This window comes from Cuculus canorus, chromosome 19 (assembly GCF_017976375.1).
Source record: "Cuculus canorus isolate bCucCan1 chromosome 19, bCucCan1.pri, whole genome shotgun sequence".
In the NCBI taxonomy this organism is placed as follows: domain Eukaryota; kingdom Metazoa; phylum Chordata; class Aves; order Cuculiformes; family Cuculidae; genus Cuculus; species Cuculus canorus.
The window spans coordinates 216096-242784 of NC_071419.1; the positions used below are offsets into that span (position 1 = coordinate 216096).

At 43.4% G+C, this 26689-nt stretch overlaps 1 protein-coding gene across 1 annotated transcript; it reads right to left on the reverse strand.

Moving 5' to 3' along the window:
• Positions 1-532: 532 nt before the first annotated feature.
• On the reverse strand, positions 533-11266 carry ZBTB43 (zinc finger and BTB domain containing 43). The gene is made up of 2 exons (XM_054084437.1): positions 11104-11266; positions 533-7272 (listed from the first exon to the last, which is right to left on the reverse strand). Exon 2 carries the CDS (start codon positions 7247-7249, stop codon positions 5855-5857), a length of 1395 nt encoding a protein of 464 aa, XP_053940412.1. The 5' UTR covers positions 7250-7272; positions 11104-11266; the 3' UTR covers positions 533-5854.
• Between the last annotated feature and the right edge of the window lie 15423 nt (positions 11267-26689).

The window sequence follows — 26689 nt, forward strand, 5'->3', positions numbered from 1 at the left end:
CGCGGCAGCCCCGGACCGGGAACGGGGCGGCTGTGCGGAGCCAGCTGCTCGGGAAGAGTACCCGAACTCGGGCGCGGAGAAGAGTCCTCCCAGGAACGTAACGGGAACTTAATCTTTAATACTTTCGGACAGTATGAAATATCTTTCATACTCAGACAAGAAAAAAAAAAAAAAAAAACAACAAAAAAACCCCACACGTTTCTGTGTATACTTCAGATTTCCCCAGAAAGCTGCGATGACATAGCGAGTGTTCTGGAATCCTCCCGTCGCCTGTATGTTCTGGGCCTTAACTTTTGGAGATTGCTATTCTAAAAAAAAGTCACAATAATAACTTTGTTTGATAAATCTGGACTAACATGCAAACTAACGAACTCAGCATCAAAGAAATGGGCACAATTCTGCAGATTCATCAGCCTACTGTGTTAGAAAACCTAGGTTTTAGTTCAGTGTGCTCTTAGGCTGGGCTGGCACCCTCTCAGTATTTCAAGAAGACACATTACTAGATACACTTTTTCTTTATATATTTAATAAAGTTATATATCAACAGCTTTTGGATTGGTACTTTTGTTTGAGCACTTATTTTGGCAAAAGTGAAATATTAAATACTAGCACTAGACATGCATTTCTTTCATTCAGGCTTAAGAAAACATTAACAAAGTTGACAGATAACATTTATTAAAACATGTTATACAAAAAAGGGGCATGGGGCTCTTCTATAAGAAGAAAATATTGAACGGTAACATTAAATTAAAACCATGCTGTACAATGAGGACAGCAATATTTATAGACAAAACTATCCAACCTCTGCAATACAGGCGTAACATCTCACAAAATATCAAGATATGCAAATTTACTATTATAAATGACTTGTTTAGAATAAAAACTTATAGCTCATTAAGGAAGATTCACTCAACTTGCATAAACAGTTACATTTCTGGAAGAAATATGGAATCTCGTGAATAATAAAAAAAAAGGAGCAGCAATCGACAGACACAGGCTTCAAGCAAAAATCAAAACTTACAATTTAATCACATTAAAAATATACCATTTTGTTTCCCAGCATCTTCCCCACGGGCACTGAAGAAGCCTAGCTATCCAGTGAAGCATTTAAATGATAACCCCCCCCCAACTTTCCTGTGTTGTTTAGAGAAAGGTTCTGATTCCCTTAAAAGCAAAACACCCACTGCTCTTCTGTAGGCCTTCGGGATTCAGAGACAGGTTGCCTTCCTGGCCCCAAAGCAGAAGGGCTGCGATTACATGACCTGAGGTGCCTCTATTCTTTCAGGCTCAATAATACAGGGACACCAAGTATGCTTTTTATAGTGAGAACCCAAATATATCAGCCTTTGGTCACCTACCTTCCTTCTGATACAGGACAAAGTTTCTCAACCCTAGAAAGCTCTGCTGTAAAAAAGCCAAGACCAAACGTAGCCCTGGCAGTACCCTCTGCAGTCTGCCTGCTCACCCACAGGTCATCTTTAAAAAAACAAACCAAATGGCAAAGCCCCCCAAGAGTGGGAGGTGAAATATGAGCCTTCTCCTTGGAAAGGGCCAGATATGCATCTGAAGAGATATTAGCCCTGCTACCACTGGGTTTTTCAGAAAGAAAATAACACAGATTCCATTCTCATCATAGTTACAAAATGGAATGGAAAGGAACTTTGCTGTAGCATCACCGAGTGTTCCAACTACTGACAGGACAGTGAGCAGCTGCATGGCAGCAGGAAATGCCAAAAGCCTCCTCCTGTGTGCACAGCGGTTCTGGGTTTCAGCAGACATTCACTTCACCACAGCCAACAGTGAGCAGCACAGAACGCACAGATGTTTAAGCTATATCATTAAAGGTGATAGAGTTCAAGGAAAGATTAACAAAATTAATCGTGTACATGTGCACTCATACTATATATATACATAAATTGCTCCCCTCCTCCCCAGAAACAAGAACTGATGTCTCTCGAACAGGTCCACCCCACCAGCACAGCCAAGAGCCTGGCAGCTGCCGCCCCACAAGATCCAGGTCCACCATGCATGACAGCACTGGCCACAGACCACAGGGGCGTGGAGCATGGGGCTGCAAGGTGACACATAGCAAGCAGTTGCCAGCAGTCCTGTGCCAGTCAAAATAGGCTCCAGTCTGTGCCAAAACTGACATCAACCACTCCCTGCATGCCAGAACTTCATTCAGAGGTGCGCGCAACACCTCTGCTTAAATATATATAAGAAAGACTGGCATCTGCTGGCAAGAGGTGTGGGGAGACACTTAAGGAGAAGATACTCCTGGGGAAGAAACGTGTGGAGAAACATTGCTCTTGGGAAAACACATGGAGGACACTGAGGGTGTGTACAAAGCTACACTCACAAGGACATGCCTGTGACTGAGGAGATTCCCTGCTAAGCCTGGCTTACAGCTAAGCCACGCCGGTGCAGGCAAACCTCTCACGTGCCCAAGGCCCGCAGGAGACCCAAGCTGGAAGAAGCACATCCCTGAAGGACCCATGGCCCAGCACACTATCAACTGTGGCACTGACCAGCTCAGTGCAGCAGAGAATGCCCATGGAGAAATGGAAAGTGTCAGGCAAGCCAGCATGCATCGGAGCCCAACCTCCTGGGTGACGGGTCATCTCAGAGACAGAACTGGGCTGACTGCAGCTCTCGGTGAAAACAAGGGAAATGGAGACTACAGAGGCAGGGAGTAGAGGTGTTAAAGATCTTATGTGAGCCTGAGGAAGAGGGAGGAAAGATGTTTCCTCAGGTGTTTAAGTAATTTTTTGTTATCTTTTCCCACTAATACCTGAATCAGAAGTTTGCCAAAGGACAATAAATTAATTTCAGGAAAAACACCACAAGTCAACTGTTTTGCCTGTGATAAAACAAAGTAAGGATTTCAGACACTCAAGTTTCCCTTAAATCACTGATCCTTTCAACTAGATCTCATGATCACCATACCACTATTTTCCTGATATTAACTGGTTTCATGTGCAGTAACATCAGAAAGCCAAGTGCTCCAACATTTGTTGGATTTTCAAGACGTCACAATATGGGGTAGAACAGCAATAAGCAAGTATTAAAAAGTTACTATTCATGCTAAACCATTAGAAAAGGACACGGTTCTACAATATGATCTACTGGACCTGTTATAAAACCCTTAAAGTGTCTGTCACAGTACATTTTATTTTAAAGCTTTACTTCAAAGTAATCTAACTGCAAATAGGAGTCACGTTTAACTTAGAAATGTCCCATATAAAAGTCATTCGAAGCTGGCAAAAGAAACAGCTTTGCTGGCGGCTCTGTAGGGTGGTCTGGGTTTAACAGAAATCATTTTTTTGCTTAACTGTGGTTCTCAGCCTGGTGTTTCTGACCAGACTTTTTATGGTGGAATGGGAAGAGGCACCCTTAACCTTTTCACACAACACCGAAGCGTCAGTTTGAAGGGGACTAAGCACTAATGTAATATACAAGATCATTCCTGCAGTGAGTATGAGAATACCTCCCCTCAACATGATGACGGTACTTGCAGAAATGACACCCTGTGTGTAGTAAGGCCTTGGAGAATGGAAAAATAGGGTCACTGAGTGCAAGAACCATTTCCTCTACACTCGTGTAAACAGGCAAGTGTTATAATTTTTTTTTCAGTATTACAAAAGAAGACAGTGTTAGCAGTGTGGAAACAAACCATAGAGGGAATATAATTTCTAAGTTTAAAAAACATACTTATAAAGTTTTATGGTTTGCTTTTTTTTTTTTTTTTTTAAATACAAAGTGCTTCTATACATTAAGCAGGTTACAGTGCTAGTGAGCAAATCCCTGTTTAGTTACCTTGATTCCAAGGGTTATCTATGGCCACCATGGAATACCGTGGAGCTTGGTGAAGCGCTAAGCACAAGAACTCCGTGGTGCTGATCATTTGTGCCCATTGCCAGCAATGGGTTCATCATATTTGGGAATATCTGTTTTAACAAAATTCCATACGAAAAATAGCTGAAGCATTAGAAGATTAGGAATTAAGAGCCTCTTAAAAAAAAATCAAAGTTGGTAAGTAGAATGCCAGAAAAGAAGTTACAGTAACTACAGCCCACTGGCAGTAAGGCCCGAGCTCACAGCAGACATCCATGGTCAGGATACAGTTTAGTGGTGTCTTACAACAATTTGTACCTGGGACCTCAAAACAGCATCTTAACAGCAATTCTCTTTGTGTGGTTTTGCTTCACCATAGAGGGTCATCCATTTAAGTCCGTTATCCTGCACATTGCAGTCTCCAGTACATAAACCAGGGCCAGGCAAGCTTACACCTTAGATGCTGGTTAGCATTTTTCCCCAAGTCAGCAGCACTGTACTTGGACATCACCTCTTTCTGTTCCAATCTTTGTACGCTCCAAAGGCTCTTTCCTTTTTATAAAGTTTCAGTAAACTATAAAGAAGGGCTGATTGCTTTTGCATAAGACTGCATGAAGCTTTCAACCCGCAATTTCTGTTGCCACCTTTACAAATGATGCATCCACTCTACCTGCAGAGCTGGCAGCACCTCTCCAAACAACCAACACTCCTCCATCTGCCTCCAGGAATGAGAGCCCAGCATAAAGGTCCTCAGCCCAATGAAGCAGAAGCGCCACCTTCCCAACAAAAAATTGAGGCTGTGGACGTGAGCACGGTACCATGTTCTGCAGTACCGGTAACTGATCCAAATACCATACTTTCTACTTTTTCCTCCCCAAGCAGCTCCCCTTGAGGAGGCGACAACTCTGGCTGCTTGTGATCACACGTAACTCGTCACAGTAGTTCAGTACCAACAATCTGTATTATAGTTCTTACTATCCAAAGACTAAAGAATTAAAAGTATAAATACCTATCGATGACTAAATTGTTTTCTCCTAAAGTAGGTTTCTAAAGCTAGATAGAAGTTCTCAAAGAAGACTTTGTACCAATAAAAGGTCAGTAAGTGAATCTGCAGTTTGGTACTTGCTACTGTAGTAAGCCACAGCAATCTGAACAGAAAACTATAGTTGAAATGTGTGATTATTTTGGCTGAGTTCAAAAAAATAACATCTTTCTGTTTTTTGACAAGACGTACTAGTCACGCACTTCTAGAAGCTCTCACAACGAAGCAATCAAAATCAAGTCAAGACAAGAGTCACACAGCATTAAATCCCAGGGGAACAAAGACAAATAACATGTGATACAGACTGAAGTTTGCAGAGTGCTCAACTACACATGTGTGCTTTCCAGGCTCTAAACAGGAACTTGCACAAACCAGAAAACATTTATTTTACTGAAGATGGGTAAGAGATGGAAGACGGATAAAGGAAAGCCAAACCATCTTTTACACACCCGTTCCTCAAACAACGCAGCACAGGCTGTTTGATGGTGCAGACTCTGTTACGATGCGTGTTCTGTAAGTTGGCGGTCTCCAGTCTGAGGTGCAATTCTAATTTTTTTCATTAAAACATGAATAATAAGACCTGGACTGGGCACCTTAGTTCTTTTTCATTAAGCAGGGCTACTTCAATTCCTGTTTCGTGTAAGTACTTGCAGGATTTGGGTCAATTTAGAGCTGCATTTTACTGCGAATTTATAAGGCTCAAACTCAAGACGGCTTCTAAATATTGCTGTAATTACAGTCAACTTCACAAAGACCTTACAGACCTCATTTTGCAAGCACCTTTCAGAGTAACCATTTGCACTTCATACACTGAACACTCGGAGTAATACTGTGGAAAATAAAAGTTTGGTCTGCCTATACCAGCATAATCATTAAAACTTGTGGTTTTTTGAGCATTTACAATAGCAAGTACCAGACACTATTTGCATAATTAGTTTATTTTGCTTACTTTACTAAACAAATGTAAGCACTAATGTCTTAGCTCATCTCAGTAGTACTCTGCTCAGCTTTAGAAGCTTGATATGACTTGGTACAAGAGGTCACATGACGATGAAAACTGTCCCGCCACATAAATCTTTTCCCACAGATGTTACACTCGTATGGTTTTATGCCTGTGTGGATTTTCATGTGGCCTACGAGATGGTGTTTCATTTTGAATTTCTTACCACAGACACCACAGCCATAAGGTCGAAGACCGAGGTGCATACTCATATGCCGATCTCTCTGACTTTTGTGTGTAAAGCTTTTACCACATTGACAAGGATATAGCTTATCAGCGTGTGAGAATCCAGTGAGGGATGTCTCTTCTTTAATGCCTGTAGCCATTTCAATGCCTTCACCATAGCCAGCTGCTATCATAAGATCCTGTCTGTGAGCACTTAAATTTCCATCTGCCCTTTCCCCAGAAAATTCTTCCATAGAAGAGCCATAGAAGTCAACTTGTTCATCATAATTACTTTCATCTGCCTGTTCATCAAATTCTGCTTCCATCTTCTTGTCGCCTATATGAAAGTCTTCAACACCCGAAGACTGGATTGAATGATCTGCCTGGATAGCATTCATAGATTCAGAAACTTGATGCTCATCGTAAGGATTATCAACGCCTTCGCAGTCTTGCTCAAATCTTTCTGGCTTCACATGGATCCATCGCTTGTGAGACATGATACTGGGCTTACTGTACATAGGTCTGGTGTACTGGTACTCCGCACTGTCACTAGTCCCTTCCTCGCCATCCTGACTTGTCATTCCAGTGCTAAGTCTATCATGTTCTGTTGAAGAATTACTGGGAAGGTACTCATGTTCTGTCAGCTGGCACGACAGTTCGTCTTTAGAGCCCTCTTCTTCATTTTCACCATCCCTTAGTTCCTGCGCTTTGTGAAATTCCGTCTGCCCTCCGGAGCCCAGTTCAAAGGTTTCAACAAGGCCATTGTAACTGCTGCTGCTAGGGGACTGATGGTCGCTGCCGTGGTTCATCTTCTGGCACAGAACCGTTGGGTTCCCCTCCAGCACTTCAGTGCATTTATCCACCACATGCCACATCTGGAGGAAACTCGCTGCTGTCAGATAGCTAACGATTTCTGGAGCAGGCATCACCAGCCGTCCTGTATAGGTGGACAGAAGGATGTTTTCAAATACTCTGGGGTTCATCACATCAGGCAGGACAATTCGCCGGCTGTTCTTGAGGAGAACCTGATCGCAGAAGTAAGGCGAACTGGCTGCAAGAACAGCTTTATGGGCTCTGAAGAGATGGCCCTGAACTACAATGGACACGTCACATAACTGTCCTTGCTGGCGTTGCTGGTTTAACTTCTGTAGAATGGTGCTAGAAAAATCTGGAAATTCCACTCGAAAAGAGCTTGACCCAGACTCCATTTCATTACAGATTTAGTGTTGAACTGCAAGGGAAAAAACAAAAACCATCAGAAATTCTGCTTAGTAAAGTATTGATCTGATCTTTCCATTTCCTTCTGCACATTGCCAAATAACACACAGGGTCACATGGAGCTCAACCCAGAGTTTTCTGGCACCTATGTCACTGCTGCACTTGTTTCTTCTACTCTACCTCACTCCTCTCTTCTCTAAAAGTTGTACTGAGGCCCCAGATTCCTAAACCAGCACCTTTCGTTGTTTCTTCTATCTGCAGGGACTCACCAGCTACAAAAAGCCCGTCAACCAGCTGTGACAGATGAAGCATTTCAAGCATGAGTTCAGGATAACACGCACAGTTTTTGATGAAATTACAGTAGCGCAGTTCTAACTCCCAGATATCCCAGAGTTTATAATAGCACATGTAGGATTCTGCATTTTGACTGCCACCACAACCACCTCATGGATCCCAGTAAAGATGGACTGTGCCCTCATGAAACATCCCACTGCAGATGGAATTTTCAGTAGCCACCACAGTGACTGCTACAGCGACAGAGGCAGCAGACAACCTCAGCAAGAACAGGCTCACAGCCCCTTGAGTGGTATCTCCCTCTTATTTTGTTAACTGAAAGGTAGAATAGCATCATCTGGTACAGGATGATGATCTAATCTTTTAATTCTGAGCTTTTCCAGATATTATTAAGCATTCTTCTCTTTAAGAAAAGCCTTACTGAATTTAAAATATTAATCAGGAAATTGATACCCCTGCTACACAGATTTATTTTTCAGGTATATTTGTAAGGACACGACAATTATATGCTGGAAGGCCAGCTAAGAGCTCACACATTTTAGTGTATGTATTCTCACATAGTCCATTATTATACAGCTAGCAGTCTTTTAAGCAGTCACACAATTCTTTAAAAAAGTGTACTTTAAATTTTAAACTGAATTTGAGATAAAGTTGCACGTTATTGTCACTAGAAATAATGACAGAAATTTAAATGCAACTGCAAAAGACCAATGTGAACTGCCTGAGTAAGTTACACTTGTGCAATTTTTCAATTCAATAATGTGCAAATCAAATACAATGGAATTCCGGAAGTGCCACGGAGTAGCAAGCGGTTTTCCTCTGTCAAGTTCTGTTTCACATAAGGGGGAAGGTGTCAAAGGTTTAAATGCTGGCGCTGCACACCTGAGAAGGCTTAGTCATTTGCAGACAGGGCATACATACAGAATTAAAAACACTCTGATAATACAGTGCAAAGATAGAATTTGCATTACAAACAGTAATGGGGACTTTGCATTACAAACAGAGGGACTCTGAAGTGAAAGTATTTCCAGGGAAATATGGAATCTGACTGCGAGTCCCTGCTGCAGAGAGCCTGTGTAGTCACCGCAATGCTTCCCACAGTAAGGTAACCTCCAGTCAAAAACTGTTTGGTGGGTGTGTGATGTTATAGTGCTGGCACAAACCTGCAATTGCTCAGAACAGGCAGCAGTGTTTGCTTACACAAGGAAGGCTATGCAGGAGGGATTATGTAAATCACTCTGTGTTTAATCAACAGCTCACGGTTACATAATCCCTTCCTTACCATTTTGGTCTGCTCTCCCACTCCCCAAAACCTCAGCGTTCCAACTCCAGAGTTTCTGACTAGACAAGGATGATGAGGCACAGGCGAACACAGACTATTCTGGTTACAATACACAACAGCAGATAGGGCTTCCACAGGGAAGGGAGCACTGAAGGTAGAAAGCCATCAAGGCTTTTCGATAAATACATGCCTAAACTCCTTGTAAACGCTGAAACTGGCATCTTCTGCAAAACTGCGGTGATTACACATTTAAATTTCTTATAACTTTCCACTAGAAGCACGGTCTAAGTCTGACTCTCTTACGAAAGGCTCTGAAGAAAAGACTGGGCAGTCACCTGCTATTTATGAAACCCACCTGTAACCACAAATATTCACAGTAACAGAGTCAAGATGAAGAAAGTTTTTGTTTTTGACCACAATTTCCTCCCTTCTTCAACTCTGACACTGATTTCCAAACCTGGGTAGCAGGAGGAACTGAAGAGACTGAATAAAGCTCCCACTGGAGGACAGGCAAGCAACTACAGCACTGTAGCTGAGCATCGTAACGTGCTGTACACAGCCACACACTGTCATGTTTTCATAAATCTTTACTGTTTCCTGGCTGACACAATTCTTTAACTGAGGAGGTGTTTACCAGTCACCTTGGGAAACCTTGGGATTTCAGAGGAAAACTGGTCATAATTTTAATTTAATTTCACTTTTTTTTTATGACTTATCATTTTAGCTTTCCTGCGCACATGGCCCCACATGCACCGTGCTGAGCAGTCACATTCTGCTGGGACGGTAACCAACATGCATCAGCTGAGGAAAGACCAACACTTGCCAACCTATTGCACCACTGCTTTCAAGAGCTTTGACCAACAGCGTTCTGGTAGAAGAAAGCCTGTTCACATCAAAGCACTGCTCCCCAGAGTGACCCTGCTTTCAGCTCTCACAGCTTGCTTTGAGGATCTCACAAGCTAAAATAGAAATGATTACGCATATCCTTGAACAAGCTTCTTGCGATGCATTCCTGAAAGCACATCGGAATTTTCACAGAAAGGTGCAAATCAGCAAACAGCACCATTCCCCACCCTTTATGTGAAATAACAAGTCTAGAGACAGTAACCAATAGGAGTGAATTGTCACACATACCTCAAGTGTAAATGTGGAATTTAGACGGAATACCACTACATTTGTAACTCAGCTGTCACAGAACCACATTTAGCTTACCCAAGAATGACCCATATGACTCAAGATAAGCCATTCAGTAGCCTAAATGGTTCTTAAAATTAAATCCAACGGAATATGGGAAACAGCAGATTTCTAAATGACTTCCTTGCAACAAGAGTCTCTGAGAAGCCTGCAGTTCAGCTGATCTTCACGCTGTAGCCTACAGACTGGCAGCAGACCACTTTTAAACTGACTGTCCTCAGCACTCCTCAGTTTGTTCCACAAAGCCCCAGACTCACCGTACACCCACACAACCAGTCTGCTCCAGGAAGCCAGACCTGCTACAGACATTTCCCAGACAGTAACAAAACCCTATGCCTGCTGGTGTGGCCATTCATTTTTCTTTCTATTTTACAATGTTATCGAAGTATTTCAAACTGTTCTCTCCCACCTTACCTACATTATAAAATATTCACTCTTTTTAAACAATCGGATTTTTTATGCAGATTTCTGTCTTCTTTCAGAATATTCTCAGGTTTAAGACTCTGTTTTTCAACACTTGCCTACAGATAAGACAAGCCACAGGATAAATTCAGCTGAGATTCAGAGGCACATCTGCAGACCTACTGCTAGCCTAGGCCACCTTTCAGTATGACTCCATGTGCTGCCACGAAACAATTCCAGGTGGAAACAGATAATCTCAAGTCTCATGAAAACCAAACCCATCAAAACGCAAGTGATATATTTTCTATTAGCAAAACCGCACACGCCAGGAAGTTTGTTTTTCAAAAGGTCTCACTTCTTCCTTTTACAATCCGTTTCGCCTCTCCGTTTTCTTTACCTTAACTCATCACGAACAAAGTCTTTCTATTTAAAATACTGATAAAATAACGGGTCTCCCAGTTGCGGCCCCGAGCGAAGCACGCGAGGCATGTAGCGCTGGGACGCGGCTCGGCCAGTCCCACGAGCCGCCGCCGCCGCCTCGCCGCCCGGCCCGGCCCCCCCCGCCCGGGGCCCGGCTGCCGCTCCAGGGCGCCTCGCCCCGCCGGGCAGCGCAGGCCTCGCCTCGCCGCGCTGCGCTCCGGAGCGGCCCTGGGGGAGCGGGCAGCACCTCACCTGCGGGCCGCGGAGACTCTCGCATAGCGGGGCAGACCCCAGCCTCCACGCTCGGTGCCGCCGCCGCCCCCTGCCCGGCCCGCGCCGGAAGCGCCCACCCTGCTTCCTGTGCGCTGCTCCCACGTCCCGGTCACGTGACAGCGCGGGCCAGCGCTGCCGTTCTCCTCGCCAGGGGGCGCCCGTGGCCCCATCTCATTGCCGTCCCGCCCCTCCCGGCTTTAGCCGCGGAATTCGAATTCCCCTGGGTGGTTCCGGCCTGAACCTGGTGTCGCCACGAACAGCCTACGCCGGTTCGAAGGGATCCGAGCACTGCTGGGGATCAGGGGGATCCGAGCGCCCCGGAGCGGAGCCGGCACCTCGCACCCGCCTCACTCCGCGCCCGGTGGCCACACGGGAACGGGCCCGGGGCGCCGGAACGCGGGACGCAGACTGGCGGCCGGTGGAGCCGCGCTCGAACACCGGATCCGGCAGCTCCCAGTACCCGGAACGGCCCGCACAGGGCTGCAGAGCGGCGAGGGGAGCGGACCGTGGAGCGCGGGGCGGGGCCTGAACACGAGGAGCAAGGCCGAGGCGCGTGGAGGGGGCGGGACCGGGCTGGGAATGGGGGCGTGGTCGGAGCGCACAGGGCGGGGCATGCGTTATGGGCGGGGTCGGGCACGTGGCGCCGGCGGGGCTGAGGCGGCGCCCTACTCCCCCAGCAGGTGTCGCTCCCCGCGCGGGAGGACCCTGTTTTCTGCTGTGCACCCCGTGTTGGAGCTCCGGCTGCAGGCATGTCCGGAGCTGGCACCGTCCGTCCCCCGAGCCCGCAGGCGCGACAACACGGCCGGCAGAGACCCTCGCTGCGCCGCGGGCAGCCACAGCCAACGCTGCTATCAGAAATAGCTCAAAAAGGAGCTCCTGGATCAGTTAAACTCCGGAGAGTTACCGTCTGGGTGGATTCTTCCTAACTTGGCACTAGAACCTCGCAAGGCTCGGCTGCTGTGACCCTACCACTATACTTTGAGCTTTATTGTCGTTGCGTTTGTCCAGCGCGAGGATGGTCCGTGGGGAATCTCACGGTCCCCTTCCAATTTATGCGGGATTTACAGTATTTCTGAAAATCAGAAAGTAAATATGAAGAAGCCTTAAAAGTTTCAAATTTATACCGTGTGTCCATTCCGCGGATGCCCCCAAAAGGCCGTACGTAGGTATTGTGCCTGCCCCCCCGTTATTTTTTTATTTTCGCAGCACACAGCTGACGGGTCTGAACCAGTCTCGTGGACCGAATCTCCATGCTAACAGCTGATGGGAGGTTTGGGGCCAAGGAGAAAGTGTTGCTGCATGTGCTTTTGACAGAGGAGATTTTGCTTAACATTTGTATGTCAGAGAGAAAATTCCCATCAAGAAAGGAGGCCATTGTGTTATTATTAGAAAAGTGTTCTTCCACCTTTGATGGGCTATCCAGCTGTCAATAGCGTTTTAAATGGTTTTTAATTGAAGTTTCCTACCTTCCCTTGTAATGTCTATTGAAAGTTCTCCTTATCTGCTCTGCTGTTTGCTTTACCAAAAATTATTTCTGGTAATGGGGATGATTATCTTCAGATATCCCATCTTATGGTTTTGCAGAACGGCTAGTGAATCAGCTGTTCTGGACCAAATTCCAGATGTTGTGTGCAGATGCCAACATTTTCAGCCCTGAAACAAAGAGGGGGGGAAAAAGGAGTTATTTATTGAAAAGCCTTTTTATATGCGCTTCTGAAGCAAGTGGTGCCAGGCACTGTTCTGCTGCTCACACCACCCATAGAGGACTCTTTTAATACAAAAAGTTGACAGAAGAAAACACTTCTTTCTTCATTTACAAGCAGAAAACACTAAATTTGTTAAAGAACAAGTTTATGCCACTTTGCCTAGTTTTCCTTTTAGATGATGAATAAACTGTAGATGAGAGGTGAAATGGCAAGCAGCTAACTGCAGCCTGTGTTTTGGCCTATCTAGAGGATGCTGTGATCCCACAGCTAGAAGTGCAAAGTGTTGCAAAAAGTGAGTAATGATGCATAGAGCAGATGTGAAGGAAACTCAAAACAGAACTCAGCCCAACTTTCAGCAGCCCAAACCACAGCATGCTTGGCTGCCCTGGCAGTCTCTGTTGCATGTTCAGCACACAGACAGGTGGAGAGAGGACATGGTTTGCTCCTGGTATGGGAATTGAGTACTCCCCGCTGGTAGGCAAGCTTTTCAGGCACAGCCTCAGAGTGTTACCCTGAGAGTGATCTGATTTCTACTGTAACTGGTTGCACAAACCATTTTGTAGAGCTGCATTTTGGAACTTCTATCTGGACTATGATAGTATTCACTCCGCAGCTTGCTTGGACTGCAAGGTGGTTTTGCTACGTGTTTGGGTAGGAAAACAGCCACATACTGCACTTTTTAAATGACAGATTTCTGTAAAGAGACAATATTACGAATGCAGTTGATACCTGACTCAACAAGCTTTATCCTCAGGTTACAACAGTGCTGTTAATTCCCCAGCAGGAAGCCCACACCAGCAAATCCCACGGTGCAGAAGATATCCCCACTAATGCCAGGCTCGTACTGCAAACAGAGGCTTCAGTGAGATTCTTAAAGCTCTTGCTGCTCTCTCTGCCAAATTAGTCAGGTGCTGATGATTATTCACCTGCCTGAATCCTCTCCCACCCTTTCCTTGAAAGGAGCTCTGACTCAGCATAGTTTAATGGAAGCCAGCTGGAATGCCTGAGAGCTCTGAACTAAGGAGCAGAATTCTGAGATCATCATGAAGAATATAAACTCAAACTCTCTTTTTCTTCATCATAATTTTGGAAGCTACTGAACTCTTTTCTTTAGGTTGATTTTTTTTTTTTTAGTCTCTATTTCCACATTTATGTGATACAGACTCTTAAAACATGATTCGAAGGAAAAAAAAAGCCTTATCTTATGTTCCACCTGATTCTTTTCCAGTCAGGAAGTCTCACATTTTTGTTAAGCTCAAGGAACGTGTACTACATTTCTGGCTTGCATGACGCTGTCAAAGGAAGATATGGAACATTATATTGGCTCGCCATTTACACTGAATAAGCTCTGGCAATCTCTGTTGGATTCAGAATCCCATACTGTGGAGTAATGAATAAACAAAGGATGTTCCTGCCCAAATATTTGTTGAAAATGAGATGCAAGACATGGCATCTGGTTGCAGCACACATGGTGGACTGGGTAAATGGGAGAAGGGCGTTTGGGTGTGAGGAATACATGGTTGTGATTTGAAATGCAGACAAAATCATTCTGTATCGTTAACATGTAGTCACACAGGCTCCAGGAGCAGAGCTGCAGGGTCAAGAATATTTTATTAAAATAAAATCTATGTTTTACAAAGGAAACAAATGGCAACAGCATTAACTGGTTTTTGTATGTTTTACTTTTTCCTGAGGTTATAAAAGTTTGGATCAAACTCATGAATATAAGCAAGTTTATTACCATATTTGTCACTTTCTTGTGTTTCCAGATACCTGTAAATAGTGAAGCTTTGGTTTGGGATCTGCAACCATGATAAAAGTATAAAAGCCTAGCAGATCCCAAAACAAATGCTAGAATTTTATTGTCTATTACTAGCTTGTCCAAATTTATTTCATATTTTAATTGCAGCACAAGCTAGGCCCCTAAAGCTGGTGGTTGTTATAACCAATGGTTGTTATAACCAGCATTAAAATGGAATAATATAATTGTAAAGCGCAACACAAAAATGCAGCTACGATTAGTGAGATGTTTGTGTTAAGAGGCCCGACTGAAGAGGTTTCCTCATAGCTAGGGGCACTGGGACTTGCAGATTTGGTAGTGCATATTTGGTCTCCCTGCTTTCTCCTTATTTTGGTGGATGTGATGTTAATACTGTTCATATTTTTCACAAGCTGGATGTTTTATAACCATGTCAGATTGCCTTTCAGCTTCCTTTTGTGGATGATTTTGGTAGGTGGTTTTGTTTTCTCTTACAATGAACACAGTGAGAAGGCAAGAAGCAGAACGCTGACCAAAAATCTGGCTGGCGACTCAGCCGGCCTCTCTTACTTACCAAGGATATTCTGCAGAGATAAAATAACTAGCCCAGCTTACGGGCCGATTATTCCTTGGATACCAATTGCATGGAGGCTGCAGATGGTTCATAAGCTTATCTCTCTTCATGCTTTTTTAAGAAGAATGAACTTAATTTAAAAGCAAGTTTGCTTGTTGGCTGTTCCCGCTGTCAGTAGCCTTTGGGGATGTTGCCTGGTTGCTGCTCGTGTGCTGAGTCCCAATGGTCACATAGGTCTCTAGGGCCCACTGAGGTCAGCAGGAAATCAGGGATAATGTCATTCCCAGGGCTTTGGCTGCACCATCCCAGAAGCTTGTGCTGTTGAGGGGACTCTTATTTTATTCCCATGTGGCACCATCTGGCCACTCTTGACATTGAATCAAACAGTTGGAAACTTTGGCTTTTGAGTGCTTTTAAACCATGATGTACAGCATTTCCTTTTGCTACTGGAAAACAGAAACACCGTATCTGTACAAAAGAAATGGTTTTGAACTGTGTTGCTTGTGATCTCCAAAGTCAAATACTTCAAGTACTCCTTTTGTGTAATAGCACTGCCAACGGCTTAGTTTTTTAAAGGAAATACTCCTTAAAATCTCTGATTACAGAATCAAATAATTTGTGTTTCTTAAAACTAATAATAGTAATAAAAAGACACCCCCATCTCCAATTAATTTTCCCAGAAGGGAAGTCTGATTTAAAACTCTTATTTGCTTGGCACAGATTACTGGACTGTGTTGGACTTTTGTGAGTTGTAAGTTAGGGCTTCGTGTCCTGGCATGTGGTTGCACTGATGTTATTTTACAGTGTTGAGGGAGAATACTGGTGCTAAAAATCAATGTTACCTTCATCTTTCTAGTGGAATTTAGACCTGTGGCTGAACTCCAGGTAGGGAAAAATCATGTGCTTCTGTGAAGCTGTGTCCATGCCATGAAGTGCCAGTTATTATGGACAATTCTTAATCTCATAGGATCCATTTCTTTTCAAGAAGAGACAGGCAACTCATGAAACATGAAAACTGCTCCTCTTGTGTCTGGCTTTTTAAGGTGCACTGAGTACAGGTTGTTTAATTCAGTGGAGTCCTCTACAAGCAGCAGAAGTAAATTTGATGATGATGATAAGTTCGGTGTAACACTGCCGGTCTCAACTTGTTTCCATACCTGTGGCTGAGTATTGGAAATGTGCGCTCATGAGAGGTTATAAAAACCCTGAATGAATTTGAACCAATCATTGTAAGAGCCAGTCCAGTGGCAATGAATAACTTTAGAACTGCTGCAGATCCACACTGCCCTCCTCAGCTCAGATGATGCCTCTGCTGGGTGCTCACTAGCAGACTGGGCAAAGTTTATGGCAGTTGCAGTTCCAAGAGGTGCAAGTTCGGGCATTGCATGGGGCACCTCTATGCCCTAAAATTCCTCTGCTGAAAAAAACTATAGCTAAGGAAATGTTTTATTTTACCTTCTGTATGCCATATATAAGCTTTGGCGTGGGCACCAGTGTTTCAGGGGCTGGGCAAAGGGCTTTGGGAAACTCCCCAGGTGCCTCCGAAGACCCTTTGTTCCACTGCTTGGTCACTGGGAAGCACTGAGGGCACTTTGAGTCCAGTTCTATACCAGCCTTCTAGGAAAAGTCAGGTCTTGCTCTTTTGAGGAGATTTTACCTGAGAAGAAGGTCTCTCAAGCAGCAGCCTGCATGTGTTATACCATGGCGTCTCTAGCAGGAAAATCTTTGGAAAAAGTGAGTTTGCACTAGGACAGCTGAAAAGACAGAAGCCCTTAGTTCTGCAGGACTTTTGTAACTTGTATGAAAGTCTGCAGTGGCACTCAATGACATATGGTGTATGGCTGTAGCCAGCCCTGCTCCTTAGAGTTCCAGTCCCTGTGCCGGCAGCCAGTCTGTCCTCTCTCGGAGGGGAGCAGAAGAATTGTCCTTGGGAGGAAATTGAACTCCCGAGGCCCCTGTCCTGAGGAGATGCTGTGCATCCCAGTGCCTGGCAGGCACAATGTTTAGGACAGCAATTTCAAAGCACTCTCCATTCTTTTACTAGGTCCTCTCCCCTCCTCCCCCCAGTGCATCAACTGTGGGCCAAAATGCCATTTATCAGTCGTTATGCTTTTAAAATCTAATTAGGTTATGAAAAGTCTTCTAATTATCAAGGCGTAAGTTCGATTGCTCTGTTTTATTTGCTTCTTCAGGCAAGCTAGTGAGCCATTCTGGCAATGCCCACACCCCTGGATCTAGACCTGAATAACTGCTCTCCTGTGTGAGTGCCAGTGCAGACCCAGTGGGACTCAACGTTTTTCCGCTGGTGTATCTGCTTTGAACAGATAAAAATGATCTGAAAAGGAGAAAAGCAATTGGGTCTAATGCTTCTGATATAACCCCCCCAATATTGAACCACTAAATTCTCAAATGTATATAAATATACAGTCACTGGACTGCACGTCTTGAAATAGCAAAATGACAGTGCTGAAGGAGAATTTTATCATTAGATTTTGGCAGAAAGCAGAAGGCTGCAATTATTTTAGGGAGGGTTTAGCACTTATATGCCAAGCTCTGAGTACCAGCGCTGATAGGAATGGTATCTAGGTGTAGGTTTCAAATAACCAACAATTTGGGAAAAAAAATCTGAGCCCATAGCTCTCATTCTTTTTTTTTTTTTTTTTTTTTTTTTTTTTAATTTCCTCCTCATATCTTGATCATTCTAAGCTTAGAGACCATAACTTTTCTCAAATGAATGTTGTGGGTTTTTTTATGATCGTGTGTTTTTTTCTTCCCCTATACTCCCCACTGTCATTCATTTAAATAATTCATTTTTAAGGTCATTTCACACTTTTTCTATTATAACCAGAAATCTAATGTTCTAATAAGTCAGCTGAAAGGGAATTCTTCATTCACAGTTGATGGGCTGATGTAGGTAACTTTCCAAGGCATGCTTATTTTGACTTTGAGACAGACATATTCTGCGTCACCTTCTGTTGGTAAACAAAATACCTTTATTTATAATCATTGCAGTAAGCATAAAAATGGCTTTAGCTGCACAATGATGGTGAAAAAAATGTAGCTGGGTCTGTCCCATAGCATTCAGGTGCTCTGAAAGTCTGTATCCTCATTTTATCTAATAAGATGACAGTAGTCAGACTTTAGCTAGGAAACTACTTGGAAAGGCAGCTGCTGGTACTGTTGGGTTCTATGTAGATGCATAGAAAAGTTTCCTTCTCCAGGAAACTTGTGCTTTGATGCCACACTCTCTGTTGAGATAAACTTCTTTCTGATTTTCAGTGCCGGAGATTTTATTCTAGAGACTCCAAATAGGGAGTATATTTTAACTTAGTCTGAGCACATTTTTTTCATAGTTTTAAAATTTCTTTCTTCAAGTGAGGAGGAAAAATTTACATATCTTTAACCATGTAAGGTGGTTCATTTGCATGTTGTTAAGTTTGTGTTTTACATTTGTATGAAATGTTATATTTCAGTATACAGGCACTTTCACTAAACCCATTGTAGTGCTATTGTTTAGAAACACACCAGTTCATTGATCTCCATGTCAATTTATATTATTGCAGAATTTAAAAAGATCTGAGCATTGATGCAAGTCTAGAAAATAATTATGTATATAATCAAATATTTATTGTTTGCTCATAAAAAAGTGATTGCCACACTGATAAGATAGATACGCTTTAACATGTAACAAAAAATTATATGTAAAATTTTATAGCACTAATCAAGAACAGGAAGGTATTGAGTTCCATATACCTTTAAATTTTAAACAGACACATATTGCAAAATCCCTTGAGCAAAACTTAAATAGTACATTATAAAGATATAAATTTCATTCTGCTTATCCCCAAAAAGGGAAGATTGTGTTTTGAGAAGACCAACCTGTGTTGAAAACAAACTCCAACTAGGGTGCTTACAGAAAACAAACCAACCAACCCAAACCCCATTTGTGATTCAGCTATAGACTTGTCTTTATTGTACTTATAAAATATACATAGCCTTTTATTGAATTGCCTGCTGTCGAAATGTGCAAGAATTTTATTGCTTTTTACTGTCCTGGAGAGGAATAAAGCAGCAGCCTCTGTGTAATTTCATGAGAAGCAAGGACAGTAAATCTAATTTTGCTGGATATGGGATCGATGATAAAAAATCATGCAATGACCAAAATTCAGAGGTTTTGGAATCCACAGTATCTGTGTGTTTCTCCTCATTTGTATTTTCAAAACATTTTTTTTATATTTATATCTGAACACATTTCACATTACAGTGCACTGTATGAGCTATTTTAAGTGTTCTGTTTGTATATTTCCCACGATAAGTACATTAGCCTGTTCCAGTATTAAATCAGGATTTGAATCTGTGCACTTTACAGCAGTCCCTCCTTTCTTTCATTTTGAAATGGGATGTGGTTGATTCTGCAATATAATGGGCGTAAGGGGGACTTGGTCATTCAACAGAATCCTTTCCTTGTCTTATGTTTCCTTTCCTCTGAAATGAATGAGGGATCAAAGCATGAAACCCTCAAACTGTCTCCAGAGAAGCTACTATCCTGGAACTCAAAAACTGGGGTATAATTTTAAAGTAAAATGTGTAGCTTTAAAGTAAAATGTATGCATCAACAAGATGCACAATATGCTGCTGTTGCCTGTGTTTCCAGCCTCGGGAACCCTCTGAGTCTATCCCCAGTTTCCTGCATATCCAAGGGAATACTGGCCCAATATATGAGTAGTTGCTTGTGACATTCTTTGAGGATTGAAATAAAGCCCTGAAAAAGTTATTTGACCTCCTGACTTCCAAATACTGATGTTCAGCAACAAGGTCAGTTTAACTGTTCAAGGGAAAGGGAAGAAGACTAAGTTCCTTTCCGTTGTTAGTTTGGTAGTTTGCTTGAGGGAAAGTCGTTCAGGAACTGGTATTATCAGATGTGATCTGTCTGCTCTGATTCTGGAGGGTTCCAAAGCACTGCAGAGTTTAAAAGTCTAATGCAGTTTGGACCTAAGTTCTTGCAGTTTTGATCACTGGGAATGGAGGATATACAAAATCAAACTGTTAAATTAATAATATTTCAGGACAGAGAATCAAGAAGAAAAACCAATCCACTGAAAGTTTTGAATGCCAGGCCATCTGTAGGAGAACATTTGAAGAAGGAGCTGTATAAAGCACAGATGGCTGAGAAAAAGACCTCTTCTCAGCACAGTACATGTAAGAAAGACTGTCTGTTGTTGATGCTACCAGAAAACTGCAGTACCTGTACCTTAGGCACAATAAAGTATGGAATGGCCTGGAAGCAAGATTTTCATGTAGCATAAGCTGAAAAGCCCTTCAGTCAATATAAGACCTGATTGTGAGTCATAAAGTTGTTGCTAGCGAGAGTGCTGAAAATCTTGACTCATCTTTTTACCCAAATTATGTTTGCAAAGACCATTAAATCTTGAATTATGTAGAGCAAAAGCATCATAGCTGTCTCATATAGCAAGAGGATGCTATTCAGTATGATAAGCAGAAGCCTTGCAAATTCAGATGTTTGCAGTCTGAAACATGAAAAAAAAATCAGATTAATTTAACCAGAGAAAAAGAATTTTAAAGTATTTCCGAGTCAGCACTTGTTTGGCATTTTGGAATGGGAACCAGCAGAGCTCATATCTTCCCCAGAGCCCAGTAAATGCCATGGGGAGCATGTGGGACCAGGGCGGGGGAGGGGAGGTTCTCAACCAAAGTGGTGTGAGGCACTCTAGTGACTGGCAGGGATGCTTTTGGAGAGGAGGAAGAAGAGTGCTAAGGTGCAGGTAACGAGGAGCAGCTCGCGTTCAATTTGTGGTAGGGCTGTGATTGCCCATGTATGTATTTCCCATTAAAAGGTTATGTGAAAAAAAAAAGTGAGCAGTTTTTAGTGGAGCACTCGGAATCTGGCAATCCCTCCTTCAGACTGAATTCTGGAAATGAATGCTGAAAGTTTGGCTCCAGGAAAGGTACTGAAAAGCTGGAGACTTGTCCAAGTTTGATGATGTACCCCTGCTGCCATAGTCTTCTACCATGGGGGAAACTGGGACAGGTTGAATGCTCACACAGAAAGAGTCTACAAAGCCCTGTCATATATGGTGGCTATTCTGAATGAGGTTCTTTGAAACCTATCCAGAAATAGGTCCCTGAACAACTTGCCAGACTGTTGAGTGTTGCCTTTGTGGAAATCAAATACCTGCTGATCTTCCACAGGTGTGCAGCTGGCTGCAGCGCTGCTGTGCTTATCAGGCTTCCCTGACTGTGGCAGTGCAGCTCGATGAGCTGAGGATGCTTATTATGTTCAGCACCTGGGCTCTCCTGCATGCCTTCTACTAGCTCAAGTAATTGAAGCTGAAAATCATTTGCTGTTGATTCTAGATTTGAATCTCTTCCTAGTCTACCAATATCAGCTTCAGTCTCTTTTTGGAGGCAATTTTGTGTGGCTGCATGAATACCTGTAGCTTTGGAGTTGTATGTTGGCTTGCCAAAGCAACTAGTGTAGTTTAGAGAGTTTTCAAATGGGTAAGAAATTTCAGCCATGTGGCAGCAGTTATAATTCTGTGAAAAACCTTACTGGGAGAAGAAAATGGTATTATTATGATGCTGGGCTGTGCCTTGTCATTCCATGAAATAGATGAAATCTTCCTGGAAAAATTTGGTCTAATTAATTGTCTTGATTTAGCTTCCATACCTGTGGCATCCTGAGAAGAGCATTCTGTGGTTATACGCCTTTATTCTTGTGTAAGAAAGTTGAAGTGCTTGTGATTTTACAAGTATGTGTTCTCACATTTGCTTTAATTTATCTTTTTTTATTGTCTTTATTTATTACTGTGATATAAAATAGTTATTTTGTAAAACACAAACCTAACAACTTTGGCAACAGTTAACTATGTTTTCAAGTAAAAATAGAAAATTTCATCCTAGGGAGAACTAGCAGAAAGTTCCCAAGGGAAATATTTGGTTTCCATTCAAGCCAATAGAATAAATTCTCCCTAGGGTGAATTTGAGTATCCTCAGAAAATTCTGTAAAAAGAACTTAGTGTCTGTATGGGAAAATCCATTTAAATAAAATCTATAATGCAGAAAAACATTTTAGCTCAGCTTTAATACAGCAGTCTGGGGGGCTGCGCATCTTTGTTCTTGAGATGTTGCCATTGGCAAATATATGATTGCCTTGCCTGTCACTGGAGGTGGACAGAACTCATGACTTGGGCAGCCAGCAGACCCACCAGCCGTACGAGTCTGTGGGATGCCAGAGGGCCTGTGGAGAAGCTGAGGGGGTATAGGCTCTCCCATCTCTGTTTCCGTAGCAAGTGAAAGGCTGCTGCACATAAACTGTAAATGTGGCTGGAAGCATTTTGAAATTCAGTTCTAAATTGTGGTTATTGTTATAGATTTTCTGGGGGAGAAAAAAGAAAATTCTGTGTCATGGGTCTCAAGAACATGCCTTATTCTCAGACATTTTTTCTTTGCACAATGGGTTTGCTTTCTGTTTGCTTTTGTTGGTCTCTTCGAACTGCACAGGTGCTTATGACAGATGCTTATCTGGGGGCACCATGGACAAAAAGAATGTTAAAAAACAATTTGGCGTCAAGTGCCATATCCTGGCATTATCAAAAACAAGCTTGATGCCAAATGCCTGCAAGTAAATATGTATTTAGCAATTCAGGAATAAACTGATACCAGGGTCCTGCAAGAATAATTTGTTATCAGATACTGGTTCTTTAAAGCTCTTAGGTACTGCATACTTGCTAAAATTCAATTCATTCTTTCTTGTGAAACAAATCTTATTTTAAGTGTTTTACTGTCTAAATTCTGTCATGAGGCCAGGAATGAAACACAGAACATGGTATTAATACTGACACTCTTTTCTTTCAGCAACCTTGATGAAAAAGGAATTCTGAGGAACACAAATGGAACTTAAATATCTAGTCACTGGAGGGAAAAAAGCAACGTTAACCTTTCGTTAGATACATAACCCTGAGAATTACCAGTGTTGAAGGGGCTGAAACTATTGGCATGGCATTGGCAGTGAGGGTCAGAAAGGGCCAGTCCTGCAAAAATCACCTGTATGAATACTTCCTTTGAAACTTCTGCTCGATTCTTAATGCACATCTTGGCAGAACTGGGCAGACCATGGAGCATGCTTGGAGCTTCTTGTGTGGGGCTGGCTCTTGACTCCTGTGTGCTGCCTTCCTGGACCTCATGGGCTCTGCAGGGGCATCAGCTGGGCGCCCTGGCGTGAGGGGAGCAGCTCTTGCTCCTGCAATGCTTCTAGACGTGGTGCTGGGGAAATGATGAACAGGTCACCTACAGGACTGAACAGCCACTGAAGCCAAATGAGTCTTGCCAGCCGTTCAGGCACTGGAATGGCAACTTTTATTTATTTTGGTTTTAGTTTTCCTGGAATGTGAAATACTGCCTTTAAAACCAGTCTCTTTGGGGAGTGGTGGTGGTGTAGTATCTACTTTTGTGAGACTTGTACCTGGCCTACAACCATCCTGTGGATGGGAAGTTTCTGCAGACATCTGGTTGAGTCCTAAGCAGGGCAGCGAGCAGGCACTGCTTACTGCAGTGACTTCACTGATTAACTCAATAGATCACTCTCGCTGTGCTGGAATCAATGACAGTGGTTAAAGGTCTGTCCAATTGCTGTTTTTCCAGTAATGAGTTTATAACAAAGCTGCCACCAAATAGTTTAGTGTCATGTGCTTTCTTCTTTATTGATTCCAATATAAAGGCTAATTTGGAGATATGCTGGATTGTCATTTCTAGGTGGAGGGTAGTTAATATAACTAATAGCATTGCTGCAGCACAGTAGAGACATCAAACCTGCCTCATACGCAGAAAACAGGCTGAGTATAGTAGACAAAAGAGGGAGTTCCAAATGTACATCCCAGGCTGGACAAGATGTGGCAGCTGCCGTGATGCATGTTGGTTGAACCGTGAATGAAAAGCACAGCCACACGGGTCAGCATCTTGCTTGTCAGTGGTTCCAGAGAACAGGTCTCCAGATCCTGTTTGCGTGTTGCTTTGCTGCATACATGGCGGGATCGTAGGCTCACTGTCGTTTTCCAGCACAGTATGAAGGGAATGGGACACCCAGGCAGCTGTGGCACAGTGGGTGTTGCAGCAGGCCCGTGTATTCAACCATTCTGTCCCATTGGGGGGGCTGCCCTAGAGCTGGCCGGCAGTCCCTGGTGCGTGGGGCTGAGGCAGGGCTGGCTCTGCCACGCTGGAACTGCCCAGGGAGGGCTCAGCTGGGGCCTGGCTGCAGGCAGCTTGGAACATCTGGAACCACAGCATCTTGTGGATCCAAAGTGCTGTTCTCTATGCTCCTAGGCAAAGGCCACAGCAGCTGGATGAAACAGTCTCTGCAGAGCACTGTTTAGTCCTTGGAGCCAGCAGTGTGCTTCCTTCACCTTTGTGTGCTGCTGGCATTCAGAGCGATTATTTCTTCCTGGGCTCACATTTCCTTGGGTTTAGATCCCAATCTGTTCACTGCATCCTCTCGTGAGTGTCAGGATTATAAATTCTTATGCTTTTCAGAGCAAGGCTGCTGTAGCAGAAGCTGATGCAAGAATTGCCACAGTAGGTTAAGAACACAGAACTTGCCTAGGGTAAAAGAAGTTTTAGCATCAGACTTTGTGGTATGTGGCTCTGAGCCATTTGAGATTGTGCCCTCAGTTTTTTAAAGAATTCTGGCTTTGGAAATATTAGCCTAAGCAGTTCTGAGTAACATTTCGGGAAAGTATTATACTGGCTTTAGCTATTGTAAGTCCAGCATTAGTAACAAAACTCCAGTTAAATATCTGATGGAAATGAAACCATTGTCAAAAGACTGGATCTGTTTAAAAAAGCATCCACTTTGACTGTATTAAAGGCTCCCTTATTTCAAAAGAAAAGGATTAAACAGAAATATTTTTTTAAACAAACCAAGCTAAACATAGTTTGACAATGAAGACAACCTGTTTAGCTGCAATCTCTTCGAAATACGAAGCTTCATTCCATGCAACATAATGGGAGCATGCAGCTGCCTGCTAAGGACTCTGTGCATTGCATCCTGGGTTTCTCAGTGTCATGATGAAAGGTGAATCAGTCCCAGCACCAGCTACTTGAGGGACAGTTGCGTACAGCCCCAGGCACACTGCCACCAGTGGAAGGACTCCCACTGATTTCTGCAGGGCTGGAACTAAGCCTGTAGTGACAAGGGCCTGTCCTGCTCTCCCCTCTAGACTTGGGGCAGAGAATGCAGCCAGAAGAGCGGTCAGTGAATCATCACGTCCACCACTGCCCTGGCTCCCCTGCCCTTTCATCATCTATGGATGGACCTTCACCTCCCTGCTCCCACTTCTCCCAGTTCCCTCTGGGGGAAGTGCTCCAGACAGGACTAAAATCAGATTCCCTTCCTCTTTTCCCAGCCTGGGGTGGAAGGAGCAAAGATGTTCTTCCTTCCTGCCCCCACCCTGAAGGATATGGAGCTTCCCAAGCTGACAGCCATTCATAACGTCCTTTTTGTGGGGGTGGAACAGAGGGCAGGTCTCTGACTGACTGTCAGCCTCCGGGAGAAAAGCTGTCAGTGGAAAAAACAGCAAAATAAAGACGTGTTCTGTAGGCAGCACTGGAAATGTGTTCTGAAATGTACCTTACCCACTGTGCCTCGAGGGCAGAGATCCGATTTCCAGCCTTGGTGCAGTGTGGCCCGAGTAGTAAGAGCTGGTTTTGAGGTTTGCTTCCCGATAGATAGTACAGCACTATGATCTGTGCTTTCCAAGAATGAGATGAGAATAGAGTTGAGGCACAAATCTGGATGGGGACGTGGTTTTCTTGTCTTGTGTCACCAGAACAGGAAGACTTTCACTGTGACTGAACACACAAAGGGGGGGTGGACCTCAGTGGCACAGGAAGCTCTTCATGTCTGGATCTGGATTTTAACAAAAGCTGTATGATAAAGACATTTGTGGAAATCAAACCTTTAAATATTGGGTAGTATGTGATTTAATATAGATCGAGAAAGATATGATGTCTCTCCCATCTTTTAAGGCAGAGCTCCTGTACTTCCTGCAAAAGAGGTAGTGCTGGCACTGGGATGTGTGAAGGCTGGATCCAGGCTAATCACTTCTGAGATTATAAGGTGCTACAAGGGACTCTTGGACAGGGTGCCCAAGCCTTCTTTTCAAGCAAGAGTACATCCACTTGCACTAATCTGTAACTTTTGCTTGTATTTTAGTTGGTTGTATTGTAATACAGTATTATGATGTGTTTGGCATATGTTTAACTTCCCTATCTTGCATGTGCAAATCTTTGTACATATGTGACCGTGCTCACAAGTATGTAAAGACAAGCAGCACAAGGAGATCTGCTTCCTCATTTCACCTCACTTTACGGTCGTGTAAGTGGACACAAGCACACAGGTGCGTATCTCCAGCTTATGTAGTCTGAAAGGAAAGTTATAAAGTTTTCATCTCTGCTTATAAATGAAATTGGTCAAATCACTGTGGTTTGAGATAGAAAAACACAACAAAAGCT